General features: G+C 40.0%; 1 protein-coding gene across 1 annotated transcript in view; it reads left to right on the top strand.

The window, feature by feature from the left end:
* WDFY3 (WD repeat and FYVE domain containing 3) overlaps positions 1 to 11,453 on the top strand; it is a 321,115-nt gene extending 309,662 nt beyond the window's left edge. Inside the window, exons 61-66 of the mRNA XM_075604516.1 lie at positions 246 to 428; positions 935 to 1,031; positions 1,190 to 1,522; positions 3,653 to 3,764; positions 4,969 to 5,166; positions 7,579 to 11,453. Coding sequence (XP_075460631.1) covers positions 246 to 428; positions 935 to 1,031; positions 1,190 to 1,522; positions 3,653 to 3,764; positions 4,969 to 5,166; positions 7,579 to 7,699 — 1,044 coding nt within the window. The 3' untranslated portion in view covers positions 7,700 to 11,453. The remainder of the gene's footprint in view (positions 1 to 245; positions 429 to 934; positions 1,032 to 1,189; positions 1,523 to 3,652; positions 3,765 to 4,968; positions 5,167 to 7,578) is intronic.
* The last annotated feature ends 975 nt before the right edge of the window (positions 11,454 to 12,428 follow it).

Below are 12,428 nucleotides of genomic sequence, written 5' to 3'. Positions count from 1 at the left end.
AATACCCAATAACAGCTGGTTAGCCCCAGAGATTAAGTGATTTGTCCGACATGTCAATGTGAGTAAGACTAGACCACTAGAAATCAATCAACAAACATGACTAACATCTTAGCCACTTAATCACAGCATGTCCAAATAAATGGACGGGGACAGTTTTCATTTACCAATTAAACCTCATCTTTCTTTCAGGTTTGGTAATGCAGTGAGGCCAGACTAAGTCAACTCTTGTCCTTTCCCATTCACAGGGTGATATAGTGTCATGCGCCGGCACATACATCCATGTGTGGAGCATAAATGGCAACCCCATTGTCAGTGTGAATACATTCACTGGAAGAAGCCAACAGATCTTGTGCTGCTGCTTGTCTGAAATGAATGAGTGGGACACACAGAATGTTTTTGTCACGGGCCATTCGGATGGAGTCGTTCGTGTAAGTAAAAGGCTCTGCTTACTTGCCAAGTTACAACCACTTTGCTGCTGAGAGGAGCAATGTGCTGCTGATCCCTCCTTCAACAAAGTTGGTATGTTATTCTCAGTACTTTGTAAATGCCAAAGTAACGCTAACGACCTTAATTTTTATTTCAATTTTGTAACTGATGGCTGCTTAGTGTTTAGGTAAAGAAGTGATCTTCCAGGCTTAATTTTCATCATGTGTATGCTTATCTACTATCTATTCAAAGAATGTGCCCGATTATCCAGACAAAACATTTATTTTGTTCAACCATGAAACCCTCTATCTGCTACTTTGTTGGTGAGGCATATTATGATGGACAGTGCCAACATTGCCATTGAGTGCTATAAAACGTATGTGATATTTTGAGTTCTACGGTGACCTGATTACTGTGGCCGGTTGAACAGCCAACATCTGTACACAAAATGCAAAGAATATTGTGTAGATTGAAGGTTGCAATGTGTTTTGCTTTCTCTCTGTCACAGTTCTGGAGAATGGAGTTCTTACAAGTACCAGAGACACCGGCTCCCGAACCTGCTGATGCAATGGAGATGCCAGATGATTGCACAGAAACACATTTAGGTATTCTTTTTAAATGTGTTTTACTGTATTCTGTTTTAATTGGATTTGTCGACTCTTTGGGAAGCTGATTACATGAACACAGAATATAGATTGTCCACACAATGCAGTCCAGTGACATCTGTGTTCTTCATTTGCTATTATGTTTTTACTAAACACAGGGCAGGAAGCCCAGGATGATGACAGCAGTGACTCTGATGTGGAAGATCAAAGTGCAAGCCAGGACACGAGGGCACTGGAGAGCCAAGCTCAACCCTGCAGTGTCACCCACCGGCCAAGAGCGTCCTCTGCCAGGGCTGGTATAGGAGCTTGGTCAGCAGACGGCGGCTCTAATGACTCCAGACGCTGGTCAGATCAGCTGAGTTTGGATGAAAAGGACGGCTTTATCTTTGTAAACTATTCGGAGGGTCGGTGTAAAGTGCAGTTCCCACAGGTTCAGACCGGTGCACAGGGAAACCAGTTAGACGTACGACACTATAACAAACTGAAGTCTGGTAAGGGACGTATATATTCTTCTTTTTCATTTTATTTTTTTTAAGTGAAGTTTATTAGGTACTGTAACCCTCCTTGCCCGGCTCCATAATGAGGTCACATCAGGGTAGTGGTGTAATGTCCAACTCCGTAATAGTTTACCTTATCTCAGGGGCTGTTGAGTTCGGCTTTGCGACAAAAAGTAGAGCCAGAAGCTTTTGGGTGGTGCACAGAACTCTTTTATTATAGGTTCCCTTGCAGGGGAGCATTTTCATAAAGTCATAATTAAATACAGGCTGTATTTACAGATTTTCATTCACCAACATACAAATCTCTTCTTCTGTATAGTTCACTAGACAGCACTCCCTCCCAGTATACGGGAATGACTCTTGGTAACATTCCCTGTCTGTGTGTGAGAAGGAGAATGACTCCTGTAAACATGTTCTCTCTGTATATAAGAATGACTCCTGTAAACATGTTCTCTCTGTATATAAGAATGACTCCTGTAAACATTTTCTCTCTGTATATAAGAATGACTCCTGTAAACATTCTCTCTGTATAGGAATGACTTCTGTTAATATTCCCTGTAACTCTGTATTAGGAATGGCTCCTGTTAACATTTCCTCAGTCTCTCTATAGGAATGGCTCCTAACAGTCCCTGAGACTCTGTATAGGCTCCTGATAACATCCCTTCCTTCCAATGAGTGTGTTCTTGGCTCCTGGAGAGCAGAGCCCACTCTTGTAGTATAGTTCCCTTTAACTTCATGTATGATCCTGGCCTGTTATAGACTCTGCTTGTCACTACCCACCCTTGCTGGGGATCTGCCACTTCCTCAGTGATACTTGACACTGACTTCCCCTGTTGTGGAACTGCCACTACCACAGGGTATTCACTACTGAAACATAGGTATCTGATTACCAGGCAGATCCTCTGACATCCTGAGCCTTTCCCTCTGTGGTATGTCTGCATTCCCTCTCTGTGGGACATGCTTCTCTCTCTGGGCCAGAATATAGGATCCTGACTACTTGCGTTTAGTCCCTGCCTGAAAACATAATAAAGGGGGGGCCTGAACTAGACTATACTTGGAGAAGCACATGTCCTACCTCTTACTCCTGAGGTCCCACCTCTCCTGGCATACTGACTTCTGGCACTCCTCCAACCTCCCAGCAGCCTCTCTGCTTTATATATCCCTTATGACAGAGCACCTCTGTGTCACTACTTGTCGGGGCCAGCATCTCCTCTCTTATTAACCCCTGGCATTACTTCTAGTAACCCAACAAGGGGGGGGAGGTGATTACACTAGATAGTTCACAAATGAAAAACATCAAGCACATTTTACAGTTTTCATTTCCAGGTAGTATTGGTCAATGTGTGACAGATATCCCAATACAGCTTTTTTCGAATTTTGACGCACTGTGTGAGCGGGGCCTAAGGTTTTCTGTAGTATGTATTCTGTAAAACTCCTGATGCCCAGTGTTATGTTGACATCATTGTTGAAATATAATCATGCTTTGTCCCTCTCTGCTTAACTATTCCTAATTCTGCTCTTGGCCATCATAAAATGATGTATATGTGTTGTCAAGAGTAGAACACATTTAGCTTTACAACTGCTCTTTTGTTTTCCTGCTAATTTAATAACCACGGGTATTACGTGCCAACAATCTGCAAGACTGACACAAACATATTTTTGGGTAACCCTTTGAAAGTGCTGGTTTCCCGCTGGGTTCAGCTGTGTTTCCAGAATCTGCTTGTCCTTTGTACACTGAAATTTTAATCCCTGAAAAAATAGGATTCCCGGATAATCCCTGAATAATAAAATCTGCTTTTGCTGCAAAGACATTGGGAAAGAAGTGCTATTTATAAACAGGATGCACATCCTGGAATGGCTCATTTTTGTGTTTTATCCTTGTTGGACTCCTACACTGTGTGAATGTTCAGCCAGTTCAAAAGTATAATTGTGCCATGACGTTTTCGTCTGACCTTTCGTCCTACTTTTTTGGATTGTTGACTAAGGTTTTATCATTAGTAAAAACAAGCAAACCTGAATGCTCCTGTTCCTCTTTAGCTAGAGACGTTTAGACACAACAGTAGGCGCCTGTCACTTCACTTCTGCATTAAATTGTTCCCCCCCCCCCCCCTCTCTTTCTTTCAGGATACAGATGGGAACGGCAATTAGTATTTAGAAGCAAGCTCACTATGCACACGGCATTTGATCGGAAAGACAATGCTCATCCTGCAGAGATTACTGCATTGGGGATCTCCAAGTTAGTGACTATAGCAAATACCTTTGACAGCATATATGCTGAAATGCTCATTTACAATAAAAGTGAATTGCATGGGAAAACCGTCGAAGTCTTTGCGGGGGGGGAGGCGGGGGGGCACATTTTGAATTAATTTAGTGGTTGTTTGGTACAAACCATAATTACCTATTTTTGTAGGTTTGTTGTTTCAACACCCAAATAATCCAATTTAAGAGCGTGGATTCCACATGGTGTAAAATATTATTTGGGTAATTGAAGGAGGGAAATTGCCTCCTTTCTCTTTGTCATTCTCTGTCTGACAATCTCATGGACTCTTGCGCTGTTTGTCACTCTCTTTGTTCTTAGCCACTTTCTGTATCTCCCAGTGCCTTTGTCCTCTCTAGATCTCTGTGCCCCCTTGTAAGTATTCTGTACCCTCTATACTGTAGGATGAGCCCCCTTATCTGGGACACACTGCATTACCCATTTCTAATGGAAAACGCTGTTACTCTTTTAGAAGGAACTGGTCTGCTCACTAGGTGGCTTTTGTTGCTTTTTACCATATACTCTGCAGCCAGTTCCCATGCTGGCATCATAGAGGTCTGCTTTAAGGGTGTAGCCTACATATCTTTGTTTCAAGGCTCTTTGCTTGTTATAATATGTTGAAAGTGTCTTTTAAAAACATTAAAAAAAAATACCACTTGTGGATACATTTGCATGTCACAGACAAGTCTGCAACCCTGTATTTCCCCATTGTCTCTTGGCATACAGCGCTTCCACTGCAGACAAGGATTCTGGGTAATAACATGCAAATGAGCACTGTGTCACTCTTTGCTTCTTGTCCATTTTAACAAGGAACCCTATGAGCTTATGCCTGCCACATTAAGCAGCTTTTCCAGCACAGCCTGGGTTACTGAAGTGCATAGCCAGTAACCCTGCTCACAGACAGCTTTTCGACCGTTTGGGCCTCTTCAGTGCGAGCTTGGTTAAAAACATGAAATATACAATCTACAGATGTCTTTGTTCTTGAATTAACTTTAGCCACTTGGAATTAGTAGTGCACTCCAGTTGTCAATATTGAAATATATTCCCCTTTAACACATTATATCCACTATTTACCAACATATTTTTATTCTGAGATCTCCATAATGAACCAGTGAAGAATGGTGTTATCTCCGTAGACACAATTGAATTGAAATGTATTGTTTATCTTTGCTGTTTTCCATAGGGACCACAGTAGGATATTAGTAGGGGACAACCGAGGAAGGGTATTCAGCTGGTCAGTCAGTGATCACCCAGGGCGATCTGCCGCTGACCACTGGGTGAAGGATGAAGGAATGGACAGCTGCTCTGGATGTGCTGTACGTTTTTCTCTCACCGAGAGACGTCATCATTGCAGAAATTGTGGGCAGCTTTTTTGTCAGAAGTAAGTACCTTTTCTTCCAATACGTTGATGCTATTGAAGACATTACTAAGGATTGGTGGACAAAGGTCTGATTGGACCAAAAATGTTGACCTTTCAACACCAGCATTTTTTCCCCCATTAATTTAATGAGGATTTTTGGATGTATAGTTTCTTGCACGGATTAATTCAGTAACAATTAAATAAATAAGACACCACGCTAAACCAGCAATCTGTGCTGTTCAGATCAAAAATGATTTTTTTGGGGGGTACTTTTTGAAAGTACAGGTCTAACTCTGTCCAACCTGGTTTCCGAGGTCTTCATTTTTTAGTAACAAATCTACGTAAGTACCAGCACTCACTGTCTAATAGCTAAATGATGAAAACAGTTGTAATGCAGAATAAACATTTAATAATAAAACGAACCAGAAATAAATCAAATGTGTTTGCAGAAACCAGTATCACAAATGGGCATGTCACAAAGTGAGGGGTGAGGGGTGGGGGGGGGGAAGGAAAAGGGGAAAAAACATTAAACACAAGGAAGATACACAAAAAACGGAGAACGGCAAGTATGCTAGGGAGGCGACGTTTCGAGGGACTACCTCTTCATCTGGCCCATTCCCCCTGGTCCAAAAGGTCCCAGAGGTACTTCACTAAGCCTCCCTTCCCCTATAACTGGTCAAATCAGACACCCCTGAAAATAGATAGCAAACATACAGTGTAGGCTAAATACAGCTAAACATCTAATAGCAGGGAAGCAAGAATCCACATAAAGTCAATGCCAGTAGTACAAGTACCACAAGAAACTGTGGGCAATGGTACAGTAAAAGCTGAACACAGCTTGCAAAAAAGCAGCTTGCAAAGAAGCACCAGGAGTCCACAACAGTCAATGAAAGGCTAATGGTAATTGTGCACTCCACAGGAGCACAAGGAGCAGAGCCACAGGGTTTGATTACTGTCTTCATTTGCTATTGCCATTAACCTTTCATTGACTGTTGTGGACTCCTGGTGCTTCTTTGCAAGCTGCTTTCTTGCAAGCTATGTTCAGCCTTTACTGTACCATTGCCCACAGTTTCTTGTGGTACTTGTACTACTGGCATTGACTTTAGTGGATTCTTGCTGCCCTGCTATTAGCTGTTTAGCTGTATTTAGCCTACACTGTATGTTTGCTATCTATTTTCAGGGGTGTCTGATTTGACCAGTTATAGGGGAAGGGAGGCTTAGGGAAGTACCTCTGGGACCTTTTGGACCAGGGGGAATGGGCCAGATGAAGAGGTAGTCCCTCGAAACGTTGCCCCCCTAGCATACTTGCCGTTCTCCATTTTTTGTGTATATTCCTTGTGTTTCATGTTTTTTTCCACTTTTCCTTTTTTCCCCCCCACCCCTCACTTTGTGACATGTCCATTTGTGATACTGGTTTCTGCAAACACATTTGATTTATTTCTGGTTTGTTTTATTATTAAATGTTTATTCTGCATTACAACTGTTTTCATCATTTAGCTATTAGACAGTGAGTGCTGGTACTTACGTAGATTTGTTAGTACTATACAGGGGAATAAGGGTCCCCTTTGGTTCCGTGCACCCTGCAATTGCATATATTTAACACTATCAGAGTGCTGTCTATCGTCCCCTTTTACCCTTTTATTTTCTAGTGTCTCAGAGAAATACCATGGTTTTTTCCTCGCATTTTTAAACATTTGCAAATTTAACATTAAAAAAAGTTCATTTTTTTTTATTTAAGTACTCAACAAATCGCAAAAAAAGTGTAAAAACCACATTTTTAAGAGTGAAAATTAGAGCATATTTGAAGGGGGGGGGGGAAAGAAACATTCACTAATTTTCAAATAAAATAACAAAAAAAACCACATGCGCTCATCTATATTGATAGGCACCAATGTGTACCATGAAAACTACAGAATCCAAATTGTGATAAATATATATAGATATAGATATAGGCAATACGATACCGCACGTGGACGAATATCAGAGGCAGCACTCCAAATGAATATCAAAAATCCTGTATTATTCAACAAAGCATCATATCCAACGTTTCGGTCCTCAAACGGGACCTTCGTCAAGGTGATATCACCTTGACAAAGGTCCCGTTTGAGGACCGAAACGTTGGATATGATGTTTTGTTGAATAATACAGGATTTTTGATATTCATTTGGAGTGCTGCCTCTGATATTCGTCCACGTGCGGTATCGTATTGCCTATTTATTTGTACATGATTTGCACCCATTTTTTCTATTCAGACGGAGTGCCTATGGTTCTTTATTACCTGCTATATATAGATATATATATCTATATATATATACTCTCTAAGTCTTTGTAAACGAAAGAGGTTTGAAGCAAAATATGACCTTTGTGCTGAAAGCATTTGTGAGTATTGCCTGTGTAAATCATGGAAATACTTGTTTCCTACCCAATTTACAGATGCAGTCGATTCCAGTCGGAAATTAAGCGACTGAAAATCTCTTCGCCGGTGCGGGTGTGTCAGAACTGCTACTACAACTTACAGCATGAACGCGGCTCTGAGGAGGGCTCAAGGAACTAGAAAGGCCTTCTGCCTTCTTACTTACAGCAGAACAAGATTCTAAAGGATGCGCCCTGTGCTCTGACAGAATCATTATTTCCAAGTGGGCTGAGAACTTAATGGCATTCACACAAACAAACAAAAACCACATTTCCAGTTTACATGTATCTTTGTACTGTGTTCGAAGCACTGAAAGAGAAAAAGGGATCATTCAGCTTATTCATTGCTTTGGTTTTAGGTTTAAAGAAAGGAACCGAGTCACAAAGACACAGGTGAGCTTTCGTGTATAGCACCGCTGCTATGTCTGCCGGCCGAGGAATGCCCCCCACCATTCATCTCCTTATTACCCGGCCTTGGTTTTGTTGAGCTACTCATCGTCACGTTATTCTAATCCTAAAATAGCTTTCCCAACAAAATAGCCGCTTATGAAGAAGGGCAGACTTGCAACTTTGTACAGTATATTGTATATAATCTATTGGCCTTTTTAATGCAATCTGAACTTAATTGCCTGTTACATCGGACTAAATGCAAGAAAAATATACATCTATATACTTCGTAAGTACTCTTATTTCATACAACCTCTAGCGTACGTGTTTCAAAGCATTACTTTACCCCTAATGATGGCATTATGCAGGATTTGTTCATGTTTGGCTTTGCTTTGGCACCAACATAAATAATCAATGGATGGATTGCCAATATAAAAAGAATAGCAGTGCAAAGTTGCCGTAAAATGCAGATACATCCCTCACTCCATGTATGTATATGGTTTATGAATTGAAAGCTTTGCATGTCTTACTTATGTTTCAGGTTGGCCAATGTAATTTATGACAAAGCTGGACACTTTCTAGCCTCCTTTCCGAAATGTGTTTTTGCCTTGAAAGAACTTGAGTCTTGTGAGCTGAAAAAGAAAGACATTAAATACAGGGCTAGTTAACACGCCAGTGTTTAGGTGTTCTCTGCGCAACACAGGGGAGTGCCCGGATGTGCTGAAATGGCTTCTATCGCCGTCACCAAACCCATTGCAGAGTTGGGTCTGTTGCAATTGTAGTAACAAAGACAAGATGCAGACTTTTCCAACAACATAGGGCTGTAGTTGCAGAATAAGTACAAAACTCTCCAGAGATTTAGCATGTGACAGTGAATAGATTAAGGCCTTTAATGTACTTGTTTTTAAAGATGCGTACTTGCCGGCTCAGCTAAGTTGCAGAGTCTATAAAAGAGCGTTTTCTAGACTTCTGTTCACAACGCACAAATCTGTATAAGGAAAAGGTACAGTATATAATGTTTTAAGCTGTGACAGAATAACTCTGTATCCCAACCTCTGCCTATTTCAGGTTATTGGCCAGTATGTTATTGACAGCGATCAGGCACTTAGGAATAATAGGTTACGAAAGATGTCAGGCTATTTCTTTGTGCAGTCAGCCCAGTGTATACTGAAAGGGAATGCACCTTTATCTTTACGATCGGATAAATTATTAACTGGAATGTAAAATGTACAAATATTTAACTTCTCAAAACTAGAGATGAGCGAGTCTGGATGTTTGGAGTCCAACACCTCTTGTCAAAAATTTGCTAGTTTCTACTCAAAACAAAAGAACCAAGTCTTAAAGTCTAGTAACTCTAGTTTATACAGAACTGTCTGCACCCAATGTATGCAAGTAGTCTAAAAACAATAAAATACATTTGAACATGAGATACAGAGTTCTTCAGATGGAGGGGAAAAAAACCCTCCACTAAAGCGTTAAAATGATCAAAGTTCCACTTTCAGTAGATTTGTATTCTTTATAATGTTAAACGTCAAGAATACATAATGTAAATGTAGCATTTTACTTGTTTGTTGATCCATGGCCCTATGTAACAAAGTACACCAAATTACCAGGGAAAATATGTCGGAGAGAATGAATTGGGATTCCGGAAAGAAAGTGACGCAGGACTTGGCGCATTCAGTAACATTTGCAAACCAGTGTACACATTTGCACACACAGAAATTTAATTTGTACAAAAACAAAAACAAAACAAAAAAAAATGAAGGCACAAAGAAATAATGTTTTTAGTAAACAGCAAGATATTTTATGTATGTTTTAAACTACAGTAGCAATTGCCATGCCTAACCATTTCTCTGCGTTTTTGATACTTGAATAAACGTGCACACTTAGCCCTTTCAATGCAAAAGTATCCTGCATTTTGGTTTTGCAACTCCAGTGCATTGAAGGGAGTGAGGGGAAAACAGATACAAAGTTAAAGGATATCCCTGCTTCAGCACAGGTGATGCAATTTTCGGCATTGCCAATGATTGAGCCACCTACCTGTGCGGAAGCTGAGATATCCTGAAAACCTGACCTGTTTTAGGGGGGCTTGAGGATTGGAGTTGAGCCCCCCTGATCAAGGAGATGTGCGAATCCCTTCAAAGTTTCTTTTGCAAAATTGTATTTAAAAATACTCTTTAAATCTTGTACTTTTTGTCATTCCCCCCCCCCCTCCCCCAAATTTCACGTTGTCCAAAAATTTGCCAATTTTGCGAATGTAGAAGTATATGAAGGGTCGTGTGACACCTGAATTTAGAATTAGGTCACCTGCAACATTGACTTTTAATGCTTGGCGAACATTGGCGTTTGTTATTTTTATTCTTTCTTTCATGGTGAATTACGCATGGGTTCGCAAACTTTAGTGAAAATTTCGCACATCTCTTGCAGATCTTTCCAGAATTTAAGGTGTTAATTTTTGAGGGGCGGTTACTACTGCAGGTGGAGCAATATTTTATATATAATTTTGTATATGGAAAAAAGAAGCCATGTATGTTTCTTTTTTTTTCTTCTGCATTTGTAGTAACGCAACAAAAAAAAATACCCTGCATTTAACAAGATGGCTGCCAGGTTCTCCATGATATAATGAGCATGTTGCGAGTTGGCAAGAAAATATTGCTCCACCTATTCTGCCTACCTATACGTAGGTTGTACAAAAACATTTACACCAATTTATCTTCTCTTGTGAATCTCATGCTCGCTGGCCTAGTTCCTCCTAGCATACTTCTACACGCACCCATGTATTCTTGCATATATTTGTAGGTAGCATTCAAATGTATTGTCATGCTTACCAATTAGGAACAGCTTTGTAATAGAGAGGCTCTCATCTATTCTATAGCAGAACTCTTTAGATAAATTATTTTGCACCTGCTTATGTATAATAGCAGTAGTAGCCACACTTATTTTTGCTCTGTATTATTTCAAGACTCATTTTGGTTTCAGTCAAACTAAAATAATAACTGTGTATAAAATATTTATGCAGTGGAAAGAAGCAAAAAAAAAAAAAAAAGTTTTTAGGAAGTATTTTTAATTTCAGCAAGTTTTGTTACTTGTTGCATGACTATTAACACAGCTGACTTTTTGTGTCAGTGCAATGTATATTTTTTTTTGTCCTGTTATTAACTTGTACGCCCTTATACACAGCCATTTGTTTGTACAGCAGCAGCAGAAGTTGTGTGAGAATAACTGGCTGAAACTGGAGCGTAGAATTTTGTACTGTATTGCAGAATCCAGTATCTGTTTTTTGGTGGATAAATGTACAAGCCCTGGAAGAAATCCTATCTAGCGTGCAATCTGTAATATCTGGATGTTCATTGTATATCTGTCTCCAATGCAAAAAGTGTAGAGTAACACAATTACAATACATGACTTAATGCAATAGGTCAGGTACTTAAGTTTAATTTTTTTCCCCATTACAAATAAATACCGGCTATTTACCACCAAAACATTGGTTGTCTTCTTGCCTACTATATAGTTGGACCTATAAATGCATTTACTTCAGGTCAACTCGCCTTTTTCTTGTACAGTGAACTGAAATATTTCCCTTCTCTCTCTCTTGAATTGGCATTAAGGTGTTTTCCGAAGACGGGATGGTGTCATGGAGTAGCACCACTTAGTAAATATGGACCTACATCACGAAATGTATGCATGAAGTAAGACATTGAGCTAATATTTGCCACAGGCTCTAGAAATAAGGAGGCTCTTTAAAAAAAAATGTATTTCAAAAGGTAACTCACTGTTCAAATATTGTAGAATCTGTTCAGTAATGAGGCCCCAAAAAAAACCTACAATTACTTATTAGGCACAGGAGCATATTTGAAAGCACTGAACTGCAATCTGGTGAGATACATCACACGTTCCATACACTTGTACAGTTTTGAGTGTACATCACCACGAGGGCCGAGGCTCCCTTGTCTCTGCATAAAAAACAAAAGGTCTAATAATTGAAACCCCCTGACACCGAGGTTGAGTTGTCATTAGTGACGTGACATTTATTCAGTGAACAGGTATTAATGCAGGCACTTCCGATGCAGAAACATGGTCAAATAGTCTTGTGCTCTGGTTTGCATGATGACCTTCAAGTTCATCTTCCTGCTTCTGCAAAGGACATATTCTGTACTGGATAGGAGCCCATTTATTAGAATTAAACCGTTATTGTTGAATAACTGGAAAACCACACAGGCAAATTAACTTCTTGAGCATCATATATAGACCTCAAACCCACAACTTTGCAGATTGCAGTCCTTTGACATTGCACTTCACCTTCCCCTACGAACGAACCACTGAGACAAAGACTTTGTTTCAGAAAATAAATGACGGTCTAGTATTTTATAACAAAAATCTGCAAAAAGAAACTATGGGGCATATGAATCAAAAGGGCACATAGTTCAAGAGTTTCTCATCAATTTGTGCTGGCAAAAGTTTTACATCTGATGCTGATTCCGCAG

The sequence above is a fragment of the Ascaphus truei genome, chromosome 1 (genome assembly GCF_040206685.1).
Source record: "Ascaphus truei isolate aAscTru1 chromosome 1, aAscTru1.hap1, whole genome shotgun sequence".
NCBI classification, from domain to species: Eukaryota; Metazoa; Chordata; class Amphibia; order Anura; family Ascaphidae; genus Ascaphus; species Ascaphus truei.
This window is presented reverse-complemented; position numbering and strand designations above follow the sequence as displayed.